Here is a 23,043-nt window from a genome sequence, read left to right on the forward strand (position 1 = left end):
AGAGCTATACTTTGGGTCTTTGAGTTAGTTCCTTTTTTGGAGCACTGCAGATCTGCCGTGAAGACTGAGGTTCTGATCCTTGTGAGGCCTGATGGCTGGGGCTTGCATACCCAAAGGCATCTTCTCTTGGTCGGTACCAGGGGACTTCTGTAGTTGGGAAAGCTACGTTTGACTGTCACTTGATTTTAACATTCAAATATTTGTAAGCCTTTCCTTTCCTCTGCCTGCATTGTTGGGCTACTGCTGGACCTTGTGGGTTTGAGATGGGAATGGAATGTGGTCTGCCCAGGAAACTGCTGTGCAGGAGCTGTATCAGCCTTGTCTTTTGCATATGATGACTTGGTCTTCCCCAACAGCCACCTCCCCGCGAGTGTCCTCCGAGCTGGAGCAAGCCCGGCCCCAGACTAGTGGAGAAGAGGAGCTTCAGCTGCAGCTGGCACTTGCCATGAGCAGAGAAGTGGCTGAGCAGGTCAGTGCCCCAGGCAGGTCTGCACTGCATTGACTGCCCATGCTCAGGGTGGAGTGTGGCTCACTGGGAAGAAGATGGCAGACACAGCCCTGTCTTCAAAACATTTCAGATATGCTTGCTGAGATGGCATTTCGTGCTGCCGTAAGTGTGTATTCTTGTCACCCAGTGTCCCTCCCAGTCAGGAAGGGATCCCATGCAAAGTTACATTTAGGAAAGATTTTCTAGGAAGTCATTGCCAAGGAAAGAAACCAGTTAAAAATGCTTCCCAGAAACACTTGTGCAGACACGTGTCTGGGCTTTCCCTGAGTGAGCTGAGCCTGCACAGGCTCTTTGAAGGGTGGCATGCAGGGTGGGCGCAGGGATGCAGGCCTGAGGGGCAGGAGCCAGCCCAGCCCCCGCCAAGCACTTTGACCTGTAGCAAGAGATTTGCAAAAAACAAAGGCTGGGAAAAAATGCTCCCGAAATGAGAGTGCTTGTGTTTTGATGATGGAAGTATGTATAGTTTTAATTTTTTTCAGTTCCCATTTTTCTTTTCTTTTCTCTTTTCTTTTCTTTCTCTCTCTCTCCTTCTTTCTTTTTTTTTTTTTTTTGAATCAGAGTCTCGCTCTGTCACCCAGGCTGGAGTGCAGTGGTGCAATCTTGGCTCACTGAGACCTCCACGTCCTGGGTTCAAATGATTCTCGTGCCTCAGCGTCCCGAGTAGCTGGGATTTCAGGCGCGTGCCACCATGCCCGGCTAATTTTTGTATTTTTAGTAGAGACAGGGTTTCACCATGTTGGTCGGGCTGGTCTCGAACTTCTGACCTCAAGTGATCTGCCCACCTCGGCCTCCCAAAGTGCTGAGAGTACAGTCTTGGGCCACCGTGCCTGGCCCCCATTTTTCTTTAGTAAGCATGCATTACTTTACAACAGCGAGAAGGGAAAGAAGCAATTAGAGTGGCCTTACAAATTGTCAAGCCTTTGGTTGCAGTTATCAGGGCTGTCTCCAATGACCTTTGGTTAAAAAAGGTAGATGGGACCAGGGGCAGCACAGGGATTCCTCTCCTCTATTAGAAGTTGGTGTTCAGAGAGGAATACTAGGGATAGTTAGATTTGAGTACTGACAAGTTCATCCCGGCATTGTTTGTGTGTCTATAACTGGCAACATTCTAAAGCTCAGTGACAGTGGGCAATCTCAGTTGTGGCCTCTCTGTCCCTGCAGTGGGAAACAGGCCACCAGTAACTGCCCAGGTGGATGCATGTGGCTTCATGGCCAGCAGCCCAGGAAGAAGGTGCGTGGTAGCATCCACTGAGAAACATAGGGACAGACGGACGGTTTGAGCCCATTTTAGTTAATATTTATAATAAAATATAAGGGAGCAAGTTCAAACTCCCATGCTGATCAGTAGTGGCATTGTCCCTGTGAATAGCTACTGTGTAGCAGCCTGGGTAATACCATGAGACCCTGTCTCTTAAAAACAAGAAAAGAAAAAATGCAAGGAATATATTATTTATATTTAATTATTATATTATATAAAAGCTTAGGACAACCCTGTCTTTTGCATATGGTGACTTTGCCTTAAATAAAGATAGTGAATCATTTCTGTTACGAATCATAGAAATATGCAGCCATTTTCCGGAAGCATACACAGTGGAGGTGGAATGATACGTGATTTTTATCTTCTTTCTAATTCCTTTTTGGGTTGTCAGATTTGTGTTTTATAAGGACACACATTGCTTCTATAAGTAGAAAGAATTTATAAAGCCAGTTTCATTTTGAGAAAAAAATATTTTAGATTAAGCATTCCCTTTCCCCAGTTTGGTGGTACCTGAGCCATAGTCTCCCTGGTGTGACCCCACAGGGGTCAAAGTCACAGGAGTCGTCATGAGGGAGGGGCCTTCTGGGTACACACACATTTGGGATTTGAAAGTAATTGTGTTTTACAAGTAGTTTTGAAATCTTCCTTTGAAATACTGCATCATACAATGTGCATTTCCTGTTTCTGGCCAGTGTGGCTTTGTTCTGTACAGTGATGTTATTACAATTACCAGTTTGCATTGTCCCTCTACAGGAAGAACGCCTCAGGCGGGGTGATGACCTCAGATTACAGATGGCCCTGGAAGAAAGCCGAAGGGACACAGTTAAAATTCCAAAAAAGAAAGAGGTAAGAGCTTGCTGGGAGGGTAGATGTTTCACCCTGTCCTGTAGTTGTTGCCTCAATATCCCCCCACCAACTTGCCTGGATGGCGTGATGCACAGTGAGTTCTCCAACCTCAGCAAATAACCTTCATGCCTGTAGTGAGCGAGAGCCAGGTGAGCAAGTGACTGAAAACATACCTGAACTAACCAGGAGACACTTAATGTCCCAGTGCCTCAGTCTGCTCGTTTGTAAAATGGAGGTGATGATAGTGCCTGCCTCCTGCCGCTGTGGCTACGGCAGCTGTCAAGTGAGCTACATGCCAGGGGCTGTGGAACGCTTTCCTGCAGCAGGGTGTGCCCCCAGTAGTGCTGGTTGCCTCGTCAGCCCTGTGCCAGGCTTCCTGCTTTGATGTAGAGATGACCAGGACATGGCTGGGCTCTTGACAAGCTCATCATCATCCAGTCAAGACCCAGACCCCTCCTCACACCACAGGCCCCGGGGCTCCATTGGCCTCCTCTGTTACAGTGCTACTGAGGCCGGTGGAGCCCCTGGCTCCTGACTGGTTGATGTTGATGATCCCTGATGACACATGGGGTGGTCTTGAGAGTGGGGAGCATGCAGGCGCCCCAGGAGGAGGGCCCTCAGGCTGGCCCTGGATGGTGGCTGCAGGTGGGAGGGATGGCGTTCTGGAGGAGGTCCACAGCCTGGGCAGAAGTCAGTGTTAGCCTGGAAAAGTCTGTGGAGCCCTGAGGTCTCTGAAGTCTGGTGAGGGGGTTTAGCAAACAGTAAATAGCTTGTTGTGACTGGAGAGCTGGCTGGACCGGGGGGAGGGAGATGGGACGACTCAGTTTCCAAGTTCTTCTCAGCCCCTCCTAGAGGGCTTCACTGGAGGAAGAGGCACAGGTGGGTGATATTTATGGCTAGTTCATGGGTATTTGCTGTAACTGTAGCATAGTAAAACCTGTCCCCTTCTCTTTGTCTTAAAAGCACGGCTCTCTCCCACAGCAGACTACGCTGTTGGATTTAATGGATGCTCTCCCCAGCTCGGGCCCTGCGGCCCAGAAAGCAGAGCCCTGGGGCCCGTCAGCCTCCACTAACCAGACCAACCCCTGGGGCGGGCCAGCGGCTCCTGCGAGTACTTCAGACCCCTGGCCATCGTTTGGTAAAGACCCCATTACTGGTCTCCCGTGCTTGCCTGCTGGATGGGTGAGGGGCAGGGCAGTGCTTCTTGCTGTCTCTCACCCACTTGGGTCTGGTCGATTGTGGTGGGTGTCCAGGCTCCTCCAGCCCTCAGCAGTGATATCCAACTGGCCCTTGCCCTCCTCCTTGAGGATGGTGGCATGGTGTTCCCTCTTTGTTTTGAGTGGTTTTCTGCTTTGGGAGAAGGAAAGTCAACTTCCCCTCAACCTCCCATTTGCATCAGAAATGGCTTGTGCCTTCTGTGGGACATGTTTCAACTCTTGCAGCCTCAGCATTACACCCAGCGCCCCAGCTGAAGGAACCAAAATACACAGCATGGAACATCCAAATCAAGCTGCTGTAATTAGCTGGAAATTATGATGTGCTTACCACCACTGCTGATGAAAAGGGGATACATTTGCTATAATTCTGCTTGTTACTTAAAGCAATAGAAAATCCGTTTAATAGGCTAAATGAATATTTTAAAGTTTTGCTTAACGTGAGATGTAAGAGGAATTGTGGTGGGAAGTTCAAAATGTGAGCATGACACAACTGGTTTGATTTGGGTGATGATCTTGGGCCCACGAGTTTCTTAATCACTGGGCAGGAGCATGGCCCAGCAGGCTTTATGAAGGCTTCCTGGCCTGGTGCCCTGGGAGGCCCCTCCTGGTGTGCTAAACCCTACTGGGCGTGGCTGACCTGTGGGCTGTTTGGGAACTTTGTATATTTTGTGGCATCTTGCCTGTATCTCCTGGAGTCTCTGTTTCTCTCAGAACCGTCTCTTGTGTTTAACTCGGTTCCCTAGATGTTTGCTAAAATGTACCAAGTGACAGGCTGTGTTCTGCTCTGCATGACCCCTGAGACAACAGGTGATTATTGTCCCTGTTGTCTGTTGTCAAGGCCCTGCTCAGGAGCGGGCAGGGCAGGAACACAGCGTAATAGCAGTACTGTGTAGTCCAGGACTCGATGGAGGTTATTTGAGAGCATCCTGGGATGAGATGAGACTCAGTACAGGAGTCCAGGGAGTGTGAGGTAAGCATTTTGGAGGAAGGCCACTTCCGTTGAGTCCCCAGGGAAAAGAAGGTGTCCAGGCACCAAGAGGCAGGGAGTTCCCTGCAGAAGACTCAGCGTGTGAGAAGCAGAGGGGTACGGAGTGGTAGAGTGGGTGCAGATGCAACCAGCTGGTGTGAACTGGGAAGCAGGGGAGAAGGGCCCAGATCACTCAGGGCCTGCACTCAGCCTTACCAAGTGCTTGGACTTGGTCCAGAAGACACTGTCAGCCCCCGATGCCCTTTAGCATCTGGTGAGTTCCAATAGCTTGATGGTGGCCTCTGTAACCCAGGCAGGGCCTCATACCCCCTTTGGCAGGAGCCCTCTGGGCCTTGGGAAAAGCCCCAGGCAAAATTGCCCACAGCTTTCATTGACTGAAGGCCAGTTCCAGGGCTGCTCAAGAGGTTGGTTCACAAGGTTTGTCACTTGTGTGTGGTACCCCCAGGGAGCCTGTGGTATGGTTTTACTCACCACACATGGGGACTGTGGTGCCCCAGGGCTGGCAGACCCTTTTAGACAGTGGCTTTGGCTTTATTTTTAAATCTGAAGAATGATTAGTCTGTAAAGTGATGGCCACCGTAAGTTATGGTTAGGATGTTTTCAGGAAAGACTGTTCATTAAACTGTCGGATAGTTGTCTTAGTGCCCTGTAAAGAAAGTGGTCACACCAGGAGCCAGGTGGGTTTAATAGAGTTAAATTCTGGGGAGGGAATTGGGGATCAGAGTGGTGGGAAGGAGACTTAGTTTTAACACTTTACCTTTTTATATTGTTTGACTTGTTTACCAGGGGTAAGTTTTTCCCAGTCAGGAGAGACAAAAATCTCAAAATATCTTTAAATGACCAAGTTATGCCCAGCCCCTCCTTTGGCTGGTGAACAGGGCTGTGCCCTGGACCCAGTGTCCGGGGCTGAGCCAAGGACCTGAGCTGACCCTCTAGGAACATAGCATAATAGCAATACCATGTTGAGAGCACCCTGGGGTGAGACTCGGTACAGGAGTCCAGGGGGTGTGAGCGGAGGAGTCTCCCCTGATGAATGGGGGCAACTTGGTGGGCTTGATGGGCTGCTGCTTCACCTAGGCATGCTGCTAATGTGAATCTACCCTCCCAAATTTTAAGAACTTGAGATAAAATTCACCATTTCAACTTTTTTTTTTTTCTTTTTTTTGAGACAGAGTCTCACTATCGCCCAGGCTGGAGTGCAGTGGCACCATCTTAGCTCATTGCAACCTTCGCCTCCCAGGTTCAAGCAATTCTCCTGCTTCATCCTCCTGAGTAGCTGGGATTACAGGCTTGTGCCACCACACCAACTAGTTTTTTATTTTTAGTAGAGACGGGTTTCACCATGTTGGCTGGGCTGGTCTCAAACTCCTGACCTTAAGTGATCCGCTTGCCTCGGCCTCCCAAAGTGCTGGGATTACAGGCATGAGGCACCGCTCCTGGCCCATTTCAACCATTTTAAAGCGGACCCTTCACTGGTTTTCAGCACATTCACAATGTTGTGCAGCCACCATCAGATATCTAATTCCAGAACATTTCCATCACCCCAGAAAGAAACCGCATACCCAGGCCCTGGCAACCACTGATGTGCTTTCTATCTCCAGGGATTTGCCTCTGTGGACATTTCATAGAAATGGAGTCATGCACTGTGTGGACTTTTGTGCCTGGCTTATTTTGTTTAGCATCATGTTTTCAAGGTTCATCAATGTTATAGCATGTGTCAGTCCTTCATGACTTTCTGTGGATGAATAATATTCCATTGCATGGATATACAACACTTTGTTTAACCATTCAGCAATTGATGGATATTTGGGCTGTTTTCACATTTTGGCTATTATGAATCCAGTTTTTTAAAGAGAAGATAGAAACCTGGATTTTTGAAATCTAGTGTTTAAATGTTGGCTGTGAATTTTAAAAATTAAGAATATGGTTTGAGCTAATTAAAAGCTATCTGAGGATGGGCACATGTGGCTTGTTGACTGCCAGTTGGCCATCTCTTGCCACTTGCCCAACCTAGGACCTTCTTGGTTCTGATGCACTTGGCATTATTACCAGTGACTTGGGGAGGAGATAGGCCACCAAAGCCCATAGACATTGTTAATAGGTTTGGGACAGGCTCAGTGCTTATGGCACCATGTCCTGTAGTTGTCACACCATCCTGGACTGCTGCGAGGCCCTTCTGTGGCCCTGGCATGTCCTGGAAAAGTCACCACAAATTCCAATATGGAGAGATAGCCACTGTTAAAATGTTAGCTTGTCTGCTTCCTGTCTTTTTTCTGGGCATTATGTTTTTACTTAGTTGAAGCTATATTGTATATATAATTACGTGTGTGTGTATGTGTATATTTCAATTTGTAGTGTCATGAGCATTTCTAGGCATCATTAGAAATTCTAAACAATACCACGCTGTACCATCATTTACTAAGCAGCCTAGTGATGTTCATAGGGGTGTTTTTGCAGTTCTGGCACTCTGCTTTCAATAGAAAAATACATTAAAATCACAGTGATTTCTTTTAATTCTGAGATTCTTTTCTCAGTGGTGGTGTTGACCAGCTCTGCAGGAGAATGGCCTTCTGCTAGCTCCTGCATTCACTGAAGCGTGTTAGCACACCCTCTGCTTCCACATTCCATCAGCGTAGCCTCAGAGCAAGAGTGTGGTATTGGATTTATTGTTTAGCATCTAGTTAAATCCAATAGTGCACATTTTCAGGGTCACCCCTCCATCCTGAGACGCATTCATAAATTAGAAAGATTGGAGTCCCTTCCCCTAACAGTGTTAGCTGTGCCCTCTGGATGAAAGAAACACTGTTTTGAAAGCCACCATTTGTAGTGAGCCCCATCATTACCAGTTTTTTCCAAGCAGCACTAGGAGCAACTTGGCCAAGTGGCCTTGGGAGGAAATGCTCAGGGTTGAAAGGAGGGAGATTGGAGCCTGCCAGGTCAGTGGGGCGCTTCCTCCTCTGTTCCAGACACACAAAGCAGCCACCTGGTCTGAGGAGGGCTTATAGCCTGCTGATTCAGAAGACCTTGGCTGGCTGGAGCCCTCTCTCTGTACTCCCGCCCACTGCCTGGGCTGGGACAGAGGCTGTCTTCCGCCCTGGCAGCAGCAGGTGGTGCTACTGGCTTCTTGGTGACCTCTGCACGGCTCAGTTCTTCTGTGACGCACCACCCCCCCACGTTGTGACTGCCTCCCTGTGCACATGAATATTCATCTGTGAGGCTTGGGATGAGCCAGGCTGGCGGGTGGGAGGCGACCGGGACACAGGCTCCCTGTGAATGGGCCCCACAGAGGAAGAGGCCGGAAACTGCTTGATCTTTCAAACCTTGGTTCCATCTTCGTTTCCTCTCATTCACTTGAGCTTTCAACAAGCATTTATTGATTGGGTATGTGGCATGGCCTGGACCCTGCCGAGGACGTGGAGAGGGAGAGCACAGAGAGAAGCCTTGCAGCGGATCTACTGTCCATTCATAGAGGAGGAGCATGCCCATTGCCTCCCCGAGCCAGCAGGCGTTCCCTGAGGGTACAGCTGGCCCTCAGGGAATGCTTGTGACTTTGTGACTTTGTCTCCAAGTCACATTTCAAGAAAGCAAGGTGCCACAGTGTGTGACCTTCCATGACTCCCCCGCACACAGCAAAGAAGGAGGTCACACTGGCCATGGGACTTTGTATGTGTCTGGGGGGCTTTGCCCATTTGTATAGTCTGAATTCAGCCCAGCAGTTTGCAGTGTCCTATACACATGGGTCCCCAGTGTTACTTGCAGAATGCAAACTAGACAGAGCCCACCCACGCCAAACAGCTTGTCCATGATTACCTGGGTGATTTGGAGGTGGTCAGGATTTGATCCAAGCACAGACTTCACAGTATGTTCAAAGCTGTCTGGGCTGTGACCAACTTTGTCTGTGCGGGCTATAAGAGTAGGGGATTCTTGGCTGGACGTGGTGGCTTACGCCTGTAATCCCAGCATTTTGGGAGGCTGAGGTAGGCGGATCACGAGGTCAAGAGATCGAGACCATCCTTGGCCAACATGGTGAAACCCCATCTCTACTGAAAATGCAAAAACTAGCCAGGCGTAGTGGTGGGCACTTGTAATCCCAGCTACTTGGGAGGCTGAGGCAGGGAGAATCGCTTGAACCCGGGAGGCGGAGGTTGCAGTGAGCCGAGATCATGCCACTGCACTCCAGCGTGGGCAACAGAGCGAGACTCCATCTCAAAAAAAAAAAAAAAAAAAAAAGAGTAGGGGTTTTTTTCTGAGCCAAAACTTGTAGTTTCAACATTGTGCATGATACAGTTGCAGAGTTTTAAAATTCTTAGCAGTGCTGTTGTTTGTTATTTTAATAGCAGATTCTAAAGGGGAAGCAGGGCCCATAAGAGCTAACTGGAGGTGTCAGAAGAGTCTCTGGAATAGTTTCAGGTGGCATTCCACTGGAGTGTGGGGTTCTCACGTGGAAGTCTGGCCCATGAGTCCTGGGTGGTGGGTCAGCGTGCTGCTGGCTCATGGAGAGTGCTTCAGAACCCGTGCAGTGGAGATACTGCACATATTGCAGAGTTCATGGTAGAAAGAATTCTTCCGGAAATGTTGGCTGGGCATGGTGTCTCACGTCTGTAATCACAGCACTTTAGGAGGCCAAGTTTGGCAGATTACATGAGGCCAAGAGTTCGAGACCAGCCTGGCCAACATGGTGAAACCCCGTCTCTACTAAAAATACAAAAAATTAGCCAGGTGTGGTGGTGTGTGCCTGTAATCCCAGCTACTTGGGAACCTGAGGCATGAGAATCGCTTGAACCCGGGAGGCAGAGATTGCAGTGAGCCAAGACCATGCCACTGCACTCCAGCCTGGGCAACAGTGAGACCCTGTCTCAAAAAAAAAAAAAAATTCCAGAAATATTAAAATGCCTTGTGTTAACTCTTAAAGATATAAACCTATTAGTTTAAACTGTGTTTAGAACCTCACTGTCTGAGAGTACATCTAGATGGAAGGACAGATTCTACTTAAAAAATTTTTTTTTGAGATGGAGTCTCGTTTTGTCACCCAGGCTGGAGTGCAGTGGCGCAATCTCGGCTCACTGCAACCTCTGCCTCCCAGGTTCAAGCAATTCTCCTGACTCAGCCTCAGCCTCCCAAGTAGCTGAGATTACAGGCGAGTGCCACTACGCCCAGCTAATTTTTTTGTATTTTTAGTAGAGACGGGGTTTCACCATATTGGCCAGGCTGTTCTTGAACTCTTGACCTCGTGCTCCACCTGCCTTGGCCTGCCAAAGTGCTAGGATTACAGGCATGAGCCACCTCACCTGGCCCCTTTTTTTTTTATTTTTTATTTTTTATTTTATTTTTTTTTTGAGATAAGGTTTCCCTCTGTTGCCCAGGCTGGAATGCAGTGGTATGATCTGGGCTCACTGCAACCTCCGCCTCCCAGGTTCAAGCAGTTCTCCTGCCTCAGCCTCCCAAGTAGCTGGGACTGCAGGCATCCGCCACCACGCCCAGCTAATTTTTGTATTTTTATTAGAGACAGGGTTTCACCATAGTGACCAGGCTGGTCTCCAACTCCTGACCTTGATCCGCCTGCCTCGGCCTCCCCAAGTGTTGGGATTACAGGCGTGAGCAGCGTTGGGATTACACCATGCCCAGCGACAGATTATACTTTTGCAGGGAGCCTGGGTGTGCAGCGGCTGAGGCCAGAAAGGCGAAGCCTGAGGGACCTGGGGCTCGGAACAGAGCTCAGAGACTCCTCTCTGGTGAGGGCCTCTGCAGGGGCTCAGGCATCCTGGATTCCCTTAAATGCCTAATCTTTATATTGTGTCTCATTGTCTGCCTGGCAAACTCTTATGTATTTTTGAAATCATGGCTCAGACATCCCTACTCAGGGGATGTGGTCACCCCGTCCTCAGGCCTGCCTCTTGCCCTCTTGCCATTGATGGCTGCCTGTGACCCGCATGCTGGCTGTAGTGGCTGTCTGTTTCTCTATCTCAGAGGGAGGGGCCATCCTGGGGCCAGGCCTGGGGACTGCTGACCAAATGTTGCTTGGATAGAACAAGGTGACCGTGGGAGACCAGAGCTTGTCTCCACCACGCATCTGCCCACTCAGGCCTGTAAGTCTGAGCTGGGCGCTCACATGGGGCCTCATTTTTGAGGAGGGCTTGGTGAGAGGTCTGGGTGCACCCAGAGCTCGGTGTTTCTTATGCATCCTGGCTGCCCATTTGAGTCATCTCAGTAGCTTCTAAAAATCCAAATGCTCAGGCCCACCCCAGAATCTGTGTGTATGCAGAGGACAGCATCAGTATTTTACTAAAATCCCTAAGAGCTTCCCAAGAAGAACCATGGTTGAGAACCACTAGTCAGGTGCTCCCTGGCCCAGGGTGCATGAATACCACTCAGTCTAAGACACTTGAAAGTTCCATGTCTTAGATAATCAGGATGGAGATTATGGGCCACTCTAATCTGGTTGTGTTTCTGAGCCCCTGAATTGGACATTTATCCAGAACCTGTTAGAAGTGGTCACTGAACTCCAGTGTGCAGAGATGCAGATAAACTGCAAAGCCCCTGCCAGCCTGAGGTCCTGTGGGTCCCTTGATCCTTGTGACCTCTCTTCAATCCCTAGTTAGTGATGGAGCACACCCTCTGTGTGTCAGGCTTGGATCTCGGGAATGGGCAGCAAAGCAGACCCAGCCGATGTTCTCATGGAGCACATGCTTTGGCAAGGGGGACAGATGCAGTCTCACATGCACACAAGCGGCATGAGTGCCCTGAGAAGGGTTTTGAGCTGGGTTTAGAGTGAGAACTGCATGGCGGGCTGGCATGGAGGCTGCAGAGTGGGGGCTGGGCCTTCCCAGCAAGTGCCCCACATACAGTATGTCAGGGGAGCCAGTTTGGTCGAGATGTGATGCTGCCCTCAGCTTGACCCAGTGGCTAGGAGGTGACCACCAACACTCAGACCCCCTTTGCTGTGGTGGTCACCTCAGAAGCTCAAGCCTTTGCTCTGGCATGCACAGTGGCTGCCTCTGGTGCCCACCTCATAGTCCCAGTTAACACAGCCCAGGGAATAGAGCGGATTTCTCTATAGCTCCAGTACCATTTCTGGGATTTAGGGATGGGGGACTGGAGTTGGGGACACTTTGCAGATTGACTTTAACCAGTGAGAACCCTTTTCTGTTGCCAGGGCAGGATCTGTGCCTTTTGAGACTGACTGGAAGTGGGTGAGGGGAGAATTCTTCCAAGGAGAACCAGGGCATCCTTGCAGGAGAAAGCAGGAGTGGGGGATAGAAGTAACCGGGGCATGTCCCCTGACAGAGGCAAGTGGGAAGGGATAGTAGCTGGGGAGTGAGATAGTGTGCAGGGGAGATGATGCATGGTCAGGGCTGCAGGGAAAGCGAGGCTCCAGTCTGTTATCCAGGCACAGCTGGGCTGCTGAGCATGGGCAGTGAGGAAGGCATGTTGACTCCCCCAGGCTCCACAGGGGGCCAGAATCAGCCTGGCACTTGGCCCCAGGTCTCCCGTGTCCTCTGTGTTGTGTCACGGCAGTCCTGAAGTCACACCACAGCTCTTCGGCTTGCAGTCAGCTCTCTCCCTGATTTGTCATTTCCACCATGCCGCTTTATGTCCAGCTGGGACAGAGAGCTGAGGACCCACAAGGTGTCCTGTTGCAGGGGGTTAGAGTGAGGGCTTGTCTCTACAGTGTGATTCCAGCAGAGGGCAGATTTAGTTTCCTGATAGCCCCTTCCCCATGTCGAGCAGAGGTGGACCTGGCAAGGGCAGCTTCAGTCCTGGGGGAGGACGATCTGCATGAGACACTGGAAGACGAGGAGTGAAGTGTCAGAAGGAGCTTCTGGATGGAAACAGTTATTTCTGGAGCCTCTAGAAGGTTGTGGGTTCTGGGGCAGTAGCAGGAGAAGCCCTGAGTCCAAACAGGAGTGGACAGGCCATGAGGAAACGAAAGGCACAAGTGTCCATGGGATGTTGGGAACAAAGCTTGTAGATTGACATCTGCTTTGGCCTGGCCAGGCCCCCATCGCCGGGGCAAGCTTGGGAAGGAGTGAAGGCAGCACTCTCCTCCTCTCCCTCCTAGTGCTGCTACAGCTAGCCAGTAGGTGATCCCGGCCAAAAGTGAAAAAGGCCACCAAGATAGCGGCTGGTGGGCCAGGTGCAGTGTCTAATTGCGCCTGGCCAATAATATATTTTTACGTAAGAATTTGTGGGACAACTGAAACCTGTGAGACCAGCCTGGGCAACATAGGGAGACCCCATCTTTACAAAAAATAAAAAATCAGCCAAGCATGGGGGTGTGTGCCTGTGGTCCCAGCTACTTGGGAGGCAGAAGTGGGAGGATCACTTGAGCCTAGGAGGTTGAAACTGCAGTGAGCTGTGATTGCACCACTGCGCTCCAGCCTAGGTGACAGAGCAAGAACCTGTCTCTTAAAAAAAAAAAAAAAAAAAAAAAAAAAAGGTAGTGGCTGGTGTGGCTTAATAGGCCCTTACTAAAGCTATTCAGCATTTCAGAGACGAGAAGGCATGAAGCTACATGTAGGATGCCTAGCAGTTGGTTCATCTTTTTGAAAGCCAAGGAGTCTCCTCTTCACCTGTCCATCCTTGAGCAGTAGAGCTGGGGCTTTTAAGAGAAGCATTTGTAGAATTCAGAGTAGGAATGAGGGAAGAGACTAGTTGTCTCGGAGGCTCAGGGGAGCATTCCCTGGTCTTCTGAGATTGACACATCACTGCCACCTTCTGCTGCCTTTCTCTAGGCCTCAGAGCTCAGCCAGGCTGTCACAAGCTTGCTGGGTGCCACCCTAATGTCTGGTGCCAGGGCTGAAGGTAGCCCTCACTCCAGGGAGTTTACAGTGCATGAGAGACTCATAGTTAAATAATAGTTATGGTGCTGTATGATAAGTGATCTAAAAGTCAAGGGGGGGGGATTCCAGAGGAGTCAGAGAAGGCAGGAAGAGAAAATAAGAGGGCCGGAGAGGCCCAGAAGATGCCAGGCATTTGGGAAGCAGTTGGGAATCAGTGTGGCTGGGGGTAAACATGGGAGCAGTGAGGACACCTAACACATATCTGTTTGGAGTTTCAGAAGAGCTAATATTTGAAAGCTGACAGGGTTTTCCAGAATTTTGGAAAGATGCTCCTTCTCAGATCCAGGAAGCCTGGTGAATCCTAAGCAAGATAAATCAAAGAAATCCCCACCTGGACATATCATCAGGAAACTGTAGAACACCAGAGGAAGAAAATACCTTAAATAAACCTACAGAGAACAGGCCATTCATTACAAAGAAATGGCAACTAAATGGATAGCTAACTTATTGACAGCAACAGTAGATGTCTGAGTGGCATAGAGTCTTCAGTGTGCTGCAAGAAAAACACAGTCAACTAGAAAGCCATTGCTAGCAAAATCATCTTTCTTCCAAGAATTGATAATTTTTTTAAAAAAGATATTTTAAGTTTGGAAACAACAACAGCAACAAAAACTGCCAACCCCCAGAATTCTGTATTCAGTGAAAGTGTTCTTGAAGAGTAAAGTTGAAAGGATGACATCTGTTAATAAAACACTAAGAGAATTTGTTGCCAGCACATCTGTACCACAGAAATGTTAAGAGAAGTTCTTCAGGCTGATAGGAGGGAAAACCAGATGGAAACTCAGATCTTCAGGACAGAATGAAGAGCATCGGAAATGGGAAATAATTTGGGAGAACATTTCAGAAGTAATAAGGATATAAGAAAATTTGAGCGGCACAATCCATAAGCTTATGAATTTGTTGTTCCCAGCAATTGGAGAATACACATTCTTTGCAGTCACATGCAGAATACTTGGAAAAAATTGATGATGTCCTAGACAGAAAAGCTAGTCTCAACAAATTGCAAAAAATTGGTATCACATATAACACAATTTCTGATCACAGTACACTTAAGTAAAAAATCAGTTAAAAGGATAAGTAGAAAACCTTCATACACCTAAAATTTTAAGAACATTTCTAAATTCTTGAGTCACAGAAAAAATTATAATGAAAATCAGATATATTTAGAACCAAATTAAATATATATTTAGACGGAGTTTTGTTCTTGTTGCCCAGGCTGGAGTGCGATGGCGTGATCTCAGCTCACTGTAACCTCTGCCTCCCGGGTTCAAGCAATTCTCCTGCCTCAGTCTCCCGAGTAGCTGGGACTACGGGCATGTGCTACCACGCCCAGCTAATTTTGTATTTTTAGTAGAGATGAGGTTTCTCAATGTTGATCAGGCTGGTCTCAAGCTCCCGACCTCAGGTGATCCACCCACCTCGGCCTCCCAGAGGGCTGGGATTACAGGCATGAGCCACTGCGCCTGGCCAATAGTATATTTTTACATAAGAATTTGTGGGACAACTGAAGCAATAGTAAAATAAATTTATAGCTCTAAATGTTCACATTAGTAAAAAAGATATAATGAGGTTAGAATAGCATTACACTGACATAAAGTAAAAGGAAATTATAAGGATAAAGATAGAAATTAATGAAAAGAACATAAACACATAATAGTATCCGTAAAGACAAGTCAGTAATTGAAAAGAGTAATAGACAAATTTCTGGCAAGAAATTTTTTTAAGAGGAAGGGCACAAACAGCATTAGGAATGAAACAGCATAACTGCCAGCACACTCAGGATTTCGTGTCGGGTGAGAGGCTGACTCTTTGATCAGCTCTGTGCTTACAAATCCAAAAACTTAGATAAAATGGATAAAATTAAAAAGGAAACAGCAAAGCTAACTGAAGAATAATAAAAAACCTATAAATAGAAATCGGTAATCATGGAAGGTATGGAATCGGTATTTAAAAATCCTCCCCTTCTGCAAATCCACCCAGAGGGCTTTGCTAGTAAGTACTAACAACATTCAAGAAACAATCCCACTTTCATACAAACTCCTTTAGAGAACAGGAAAATAAAGAATATTCCTAGTCATTGTATGAGACTAGCAGAAGCCTAATGGCAACACCAGACAAGGGCAGTGCAGTGAGAACAAACATTTCAGGCCAGTCTGGTTATGAATATAGATGTAAAAATCCTAAGGAAAGAAACAATTACAAAACCCAAGCCAGGGAAATATTTTAAAAGATGTACATTATGAAGTACTTTGTTTGCAAGAACCAACTCATTAGAAAATTTACAAATGTACCATATTAACAGATTAAAACAAAATATGTGGTCATCTTAGAGGCAGAAACCATTTGATAAAATTCATTAGCCATTTATTTCCAAATTCTAGCAAACTTGGAATAATGGCGAACTTCCATAACCTGATAAAGGGCTTCTAAAAGGAAAAAAGCCTATAGCTAACATTGAACTTAATGGTAAAATATTAAAAATTGATCCTGTAACATCAAGAGCAAGACAAGGATACCAACTACCAGCACTTCTATTTGATGATGTAACTGGTGATCCTAGCCAATGCAGTAAGACAAGAAAAAGAAAAAGTATAAAGGACTAGAAAGAAGACACTAAATAGTCATCATTTGCAGGTGATGGGATTGTACATAGAACATGAAAAAATTTCTACAGATAAGTTATTAGAATTAAGAATTATTTGAATTATTATTAGAATCAATAATTGGAATGACTTCTAATTAACAGTTTGGCAAGATTGCTGGGTACGAAAGAGTATACAAAAGTTTCTCTGCATAACAATAAATAGATTTCTATGAAAAGTTTAAAAGATATTAGTTCCTAGGAATAATGCTTAGTTCCTAGGAATAAATCTTAACAAAAGTTGTACAAATATCTGTGGGAGATAAACGGTAAAAATTAAAAAGATTAAATTTGACCAAAAGATATTAAAACTTAAGCAAATGCAGAGATACCATGTGATCTTGGTTTGGAAAACTCACTATTGTAATGATAACGCTTCTCCCCAAATTGATCTCGGATGCAATGCAATTCTGGCCAAAATCCCAAAAATATTTAATTTTTGTTTCTTCACTTTTGTTTTTTAACTTGACAAGATGATTTTGAGATGACTACAGAAGAGCAGAGGGCCAAGAATAGCCAAAACAAGATTGTGATTTGCTGTATCAGATATCAAGAATTCTCATAACAGTGTTTGTGAGGATAATTAAGAAGGTGCAAGTGGCCAGGCGTGGTGGCTCACGCCTGTAATCCCAGCACTTTGGGAGGCCAAGGCGGGCGGATCACAAGGTCAGGAGATCGAGACCATCCTGGCTAACACGGTGAAACCCCGTCTCTCCTAAAAAATACAAAAAATAAGCTGGGTGTGGTGGTGGGTGCCTGTAGTCCCAGCTACTCGGGAGGCTGAGGCAGGAGAATGGCATGAATCCGGGAGGTGGAGCTTGCAGTTAGCCATGATTGTGCCACTGCACTCCAGCCTGGGCGACAGAGCGAGACTCCGTCTCAAAAAAAAAAAAAAAAAAGTGCAAGGATGGAAACAGGTAAATGTAGAGAGCCCAGTAATAAGCCCACAAAGACTTGACTTACGACAGAGGAGGCCCTGCATACCATGCCGCAAGGAGTGGATGGACTCTAGTCCATGCTGCTAGGATGAGTCAAGAAGAAGGTAACCATAAGGGACGATCGGTAAAAGACTCAAATTGACACCTCATAGGAGAGGAATCATGAGTGACCGATGAGTATATGAAAAGATGCACAGCCTCATTAAAGAACAGGGAAATGCACATCAAAACCACAATCAAATAACTTTTCAGCCCACCAGATTGGCACACATGGGAAAGTAAGCTAATACTAAGCATCAGAGAGGTTATGAGGCAACTCCTGGGGCGGCAAGACTGGCACCCACTGCTGGATGGAACATAAACTCGTGCCACCATGTGGAAATAGTTGTAGCATTCCTTGGTGAAGGCAGAGGTACCCATGACCCAGCAACTCATGTATACATGTGAACAAGAACAAGCAGCAAAACCAAACGAGTATCCTTCAACAGAGGAATCATGACTTTTTTTTTCATAGAATGGAACAAAACAAATTCCAGCTCCACCTCAACACAGATGACTCTCTCAAATAAAATGTGGAGTGAACAAAGCCAGCCACAAAGGAATGTGTACAGAATGCTTCTATTCATATAAAGTTCGGAAAATAGGGACTTGGCATGGTGGCTCACACCTGTATTCCTAGCACTTTGGGAAACTGAGGCAGGAGGATTGCTTGAGCCCAGGACTTTGAGACCAGACTGGGCAACACGGTGAGACCCCATCTCGACGAAAATTAGAAAAAAAATTAGCCGGGCGTGGTGACATTCCTGTAGTCCCAGCTACTTGGGAGGCGGCGGTGGGAGGATCGCTTGAGCATGGGAGGTGGAGGCGTAGTGAGCTGTGATTGCACCACTGCACTCCAGTCTGGGTGACAGAGTGAGACCCTATCTGATAAATAAATGAATACACACACATATTTAGACACACACACATATATATAATATATATGTGTGTGTGTATTCAGAAAATAGGCACAACTAACTAAAGGTATCCCTACAAGATAAACTAGAAGGAGAAACAAGAGAAAGGCTAATAAACAGTTCATAATGGTTGGGGTAGGAATGTCATTGGGGAGGCACTTTCTGGTCCCTGAGAGGCGGCAGTGGTGTCTGAACACTTGCAGTGCTCCGCGAGAAGGAAGGAGATGTTGGTTTTATTTTATATGTACTCATGTATACACAAATCTGTGTCTATACATAAAGATGCACATCACAGCGTTGACACTTAACATTAGATGCACTCAGATGTTTTAGATAGTTTTTTTGTGTGTGTTTTTTCTTTTTAAAAAAATTTTTTTCTCTGTTCTTTTTTTTAAAGCCAGTTGTGACCCACTAAATTGATTTTGTCACTCCCTGTTTGAAAGTGTTTTATTGCTTAAGTTGGGTGGTAAGTATGTAGCTGTTTGTTTTATTCCTTTTTATACAGGACTCATCCATTTTATATATGCTTCTGTCAGAAAGCAGAAACCACTCAAAGCACATGGGGAGAGGATGCCTCTGTGCCTCTGCAGAGCCTGGGCCGAGCTGGGAGGGCTGCCTGGGGCCCCTTGTCTGAGGAGGGAGCCTGGATTCTGTGGGGAGATAGGTTTGTTTCAGATAGTCCATCGAAGTGGGGTTGAGCTCAGGAGCCCTTTGCAAGCCCCCTGTATGGTGGGGAGCTTGGAGAGAACCTCTTTCAGCTGCTTCCTCTGGTCATTACTAGAGGACAGGGAGAGGTTATCCTGGGACATCCTGGCCTAGCATGCTTCCTTCCCAGGGTTGTTGGCCCTGGGCCCCAGCTGTGTCCCTCTTTGCTGGCGTGGGACAGTACCCTTTCGATGGCTGTCTCACCTGGCATAGGGCATAGACCCTGGTGTGGCTGGCAGTATCCTTTTCCCTTCTCACCCCAGCTGCCCAGACCCTCTGAAGGCATTTCTGAGCCCTGACCCTGCCTTCCAACAGGTACCAAGCCAGCTGCCTCCATTGACCCATGGGGGGTGCCCACTGGAGCCACCACACAATCTGTCCCCAAGAACTCGGACCCCTGGGCAGCTTCACAGCAGCCTGCCTCCAGTGCTGGGAAAAGAGCTTCTGACGCATGGGGCGCAGTCTCCACCACCAAGCCCGTGTCTGTCTCTGGTGAGCCCCTCACTCACCCACTTTCCTGCCTGGCCTCTGAGTGCCCACGGGCCCTGCAGCCGCTCCTGGCTCCTAGGCATCAGCCCTGTTGCTTTGCTTGCATTTGCTCCCCTCCTCCCCCTTAGCCTTTGTTCCTGATCCCCAGATCCCAGGTGCCCCAGTGTGAGAGTGAGTGAGTGCGAGTTCCCAGGCTTTGTGCGCTGGTACCTCCCTCCAAATTGAGGGGGCTTCCACCTGGGTGTTGAGAGAGGAGACTGCCCTGGGCCCACAGCCTGTGGGTCCTGTCCTCACCCCTGGGGGGCTGGGCAGGCTGGCCTCCAGGCACTCCTTCTGGTGACTTCCTACAGACCCTCATCCAAGCAACCAGACCCAGCTTGATGCACCTCCACCACTGCCAGCACCCCTTTGCCTTTTGGGGTGAGGGTGTTAGAAGCAGTAGCAGGTGGGCATCCCACACCCTGTCCTGGGAGGCCAGGCTCCCTGTCTCCCCTCCCAGCGTGCTGGTGACCCCAGGCTGTCTTGCCTCTTTGGCTCTCAGAATTCTCCTACATGAGGTAGGGTAAGCGGGGAGAGGCCCCTGTTGCCAACCCATCCTGAGGGTGTGCACTGGGCAGTGGAGTTGCCATGAAGTCCTGTGAGATGCCCCCAGTCATTGGCCTCTGTGTCCACCCAGGGTCCTTTGAGCTCTTCAGTAATCTGAATGGTACAATTAAAGACGACTTTTCTGAATTTGACAACCTTCGGACTTCAAAAAAAACAGGTATGTACAGGTGATGATGGTTTCCGTAATCCTCCGTGCATTTGACCAGCTGAGTTATTGCAGAAATAATAATCAGCTTTCAAAACCCTTCAGCTTCCTGCATTTTCTTTGTATTTTGATCTTGGGAGCCTGAAGCTTCTAATTCTAAGAATTCATACATCAATAGTTAAAAATCACAAGGTAGAGTCCCCCAGGACTATGTCTCCAGGTTAGGATCCCCAAAGCTTCCTGCAGATTCCACAGCCCCGGCCTCCTCAGCTCAGAGTGGGCCTCACCTCTGGCCTGATCCAGCATTTCCATTCACCCTCCTCCTGCCAATTTCCACTCCTCAGAGGGCCTCCTTTTCCCAGACAGCCACCTTTGGGCATCAGTGGGGCCAGCCTCTGCCCTGTGTTGTCACCTCCCAGGTGACCGCTCCAGCCCAGCAGACCCACAGTCCAGTCTCCAGACCTGTTTTCCTTCCCTGTGTGCCTCTGGGATGGAAGGATATCAGGTGGATGCAGTGGGCCAAGTGGCCAGTGGGCCAAGGTGGGCCTGGAGGGGTGGAGGGAGAAGGCCTGGGATGCATTCTTCACACACCCTGTTTGGACTGGGGTGTGACAGCCTCTGTCCATCTCTGGGCCACATCTCCCAGCCACACATGGCAACTTCTCTCTTTTTTTCTTTCCTGTCTTGGCTTCTGCTGCTTGCCTCCCCCAATTTCCCTACCACCTCTATCCCAGTCTCTTCTTTTTCTCCCTTCTCTTTTATCCCTCCGTACCAACTGTAGCCACAAGCCTGGCTAGGCCCTGGTGTGAGGTACAAGCAGCCTGGCACCGTTGACCCTGCTCGACCCCCTTGACCTCCTCTAACCCCTCTCAGTTCAAGAGCTCCCAGCTGAGAGACCAGAGGCAGCTTTGAGAATGTGCTGCTTTTTTGGGTCTTTCCTTTGCTGCATTAATAAGATTCCATGTGTCTTCTCTGTAGGCCAAAGTATAGCCTAACCTGTCCTTGACTCCTGCTCCGTGCCTCAGTGAGAAGGCAGCTTGGCCATTGTTACATGTCAGCTTTTGAAACATTTATCCCCTGCCGGTGCAGTGGCTCACACCTGCAATCCCAGCACTTTGAGAGGGCCAGCATGGGAGGATTGCTTAAGCCCAGGAGTTTCAGACCAGCCTAGGCAACATAGTGAGACCCCCGTCTCTACAAAAAAATTAAAAAATTAGCCAGATGTGGTCGTGTGCACCTGCCTGTGGTCCCAGCTACTCAAGAGGCTAAGGCGGGAGGATCCCTTGAGCCCAGGAGATTGAGACTGCAGTGAGCCTTGATCGATCGCCCAGGCTGGAGTGCACTGGTGTTATTGGTGTTTTGTTTTTTTGTTTTGTTTTGTTTTGAGTCTTTTTTGCTCAGCTCATATTGTCAGATAGAGTTGTCCTGCCCCTTGCCTCAACTTTTATGGATTAACAGATTGAAAACATCTTCTCATGACTTTAAAACTTGTTAAAAAATACTTTGTTGCTGTATAATCTCTCTTTATATGGCTCTTTATATGGCCCCAAACAATTCATTAATTTGGGGGAGGACATTTTAGGTTGATTTCAGGTTTTGCTACTGTAAATGATGCTGTTGTGAAGCTCTTTGTGCTTATAACCTTGTTCACATTTTACATTATTTGCTTAGACCAGATTCCTAGAAATGGGGTTACTAAGTGAGAGAATGACTGTTGTTAAGAATTCCTGTACCGTGAAGCATCCCGTCGTGGCAATCACATTCCTACCGGCCTGGCTCAGCACAGCCTGTGTTGTCTCTATGGGCTGAATTTTAAAAGACACAATTTGCTTTCTTTTTACTATCAAGAAGTTCATGTTTATTGTGGAAAATTTAGTAAATGGAAAATGTAAGGAAAAAAAAAAAAAGTAAATTGCCCATGCCTAGCTTCCAACCCAAAATGACATCTTGGTATTCTGGAGGAATGAGCTATACACACTCTTTTATAACCTGCTTTAGTATTTTGATAAAGCTTTCTTTGCTTATCATTAGGTATTCTTCTGTTCCTGCATTCTGGTGTTTGGTTATGTGGACACTTGATTTATCTAACCCAGCCCATGACTGGCTGTGTGTCGTCACGTGGCGCTGTCAGGCAGGCATGTCCCTAGGAGGCCATGTTTTGTGTTAAGTACACAGTCTTAGGCTCTCCCTGCCACACTCACCCTGCCATATGTGTCCTTGTCTTGTAGCCGAATCTGTGACCTCTCTGCCATCCCAAAACAATGGAACTACCAGCCCTGACCCCTTTGAGTCTCAACCCCTGACCGTCGCCTCAAGCAAGCCCAGCAGTGCCCGGAAAACACCTGAGTCCTTCCTGGGCCCCAACGCGGCCCTGGTGAACCTGGACTCACTGGTGACCAGGCCTGCCCCACCGGCCCAGTCCCTCAACCCTTTCCTGGCACCAGGTAGGCTCTCATCCCAGGCTTCATCCATTGCCTGCTGTGCCTGGGAATGGGTGTGCAGCAGGCCTCTTGGGGGCTCTTCCCACTGTGTGACGGGGAAGGGGTGGGACTAGCTGGAATCTCTAGATGATTACGTATGCCCTCGCCAGTGCTGCATGGGGTGGGGTGTGGAAGCCGTTGTCAGTTATGTGGGGAGTGTATGGGTAGGAAATAGCTCCTCTCCTCTCAGTTGAGACTACCAAGCAGAAACTGTCCCTGACTTGGTGCCCCCCCAGTTGTGAGACCCTCGAGGGAATGCCAGTTCTAAGACAGGTGGAGTAGGGTGGGCTGCTGGGGGTGAGGAAGAGCCAGGGTTTGGCATGTAGCATTCCTCTCTCGGGAAAAATGTAACTTAGCCCTTGGGTACAAGCCTTCCTCCGGGTCCCTTGCTTCCACTCCTGGTGCCAGAGTCTGCCCCCTGCCCTC

At 48.1% G+C, this 23,043-nt stretch overlaps 1 protein-coding gene across 17 annotated transcripts in view; it reads left to right on the forward strand.

The window, feature by feature from the left end:
• EPN2 (epsin 2) overlaps window positions 1–23,043 on the forward strand; it is a 97,067-nt gene that overhangs the window by 69,834 nt on the left and 4,190 nt on the right. For 14 of the 17 annotated variants that reach the window (XM_055101203.2, XM_055101197.2, XM_055101200.2 and 11 more), the window contains 6 exons: window positions 357–469; window positions 2,520–2,612; window positions 3,576–3,750; window positions 19,213–19,389; window positions 20,063–20,149; window positions 22,366–22,581. In XM_055101203.2, coding sequence (XP_054957178.1) covers window positions 357–469; window positions 2,520–2,612; window positions 3,576–3,750; window positions 19,213–19,389; window positions 20,063–20,149; window positions 22,366–22,581 — 861 coding nt within the window. The remainder of the gene's footprint in view (window positions 1–356; window positions 470–2,519; window positions 2,613–3,575; window positions 3,751–19,212; window positions 19,390–20,062; window positions 20,150–22,365; window positions 22,582–23,043) is intronic. The other 3 variants (XM_034942267.3, XM_034942268.3, XM_063599225.1) reach the window with 1 other exon arrangement.

The sequence above is a fragment of the Pan paniscus genome, chromosome 19, assembly GCF_029289425.2.
Source record: "Pan paniscus chromosome 19, NHGRI_mPanPan1-v2.0_pri, whole genome shotgun sequence".
Classification (NCBI taxonomy): domain Eukaryota; kingdom Metazoa; phylum Chordata; class Mammalia; order Primates; family Hominidae; genus Pan; species Pan paniscus.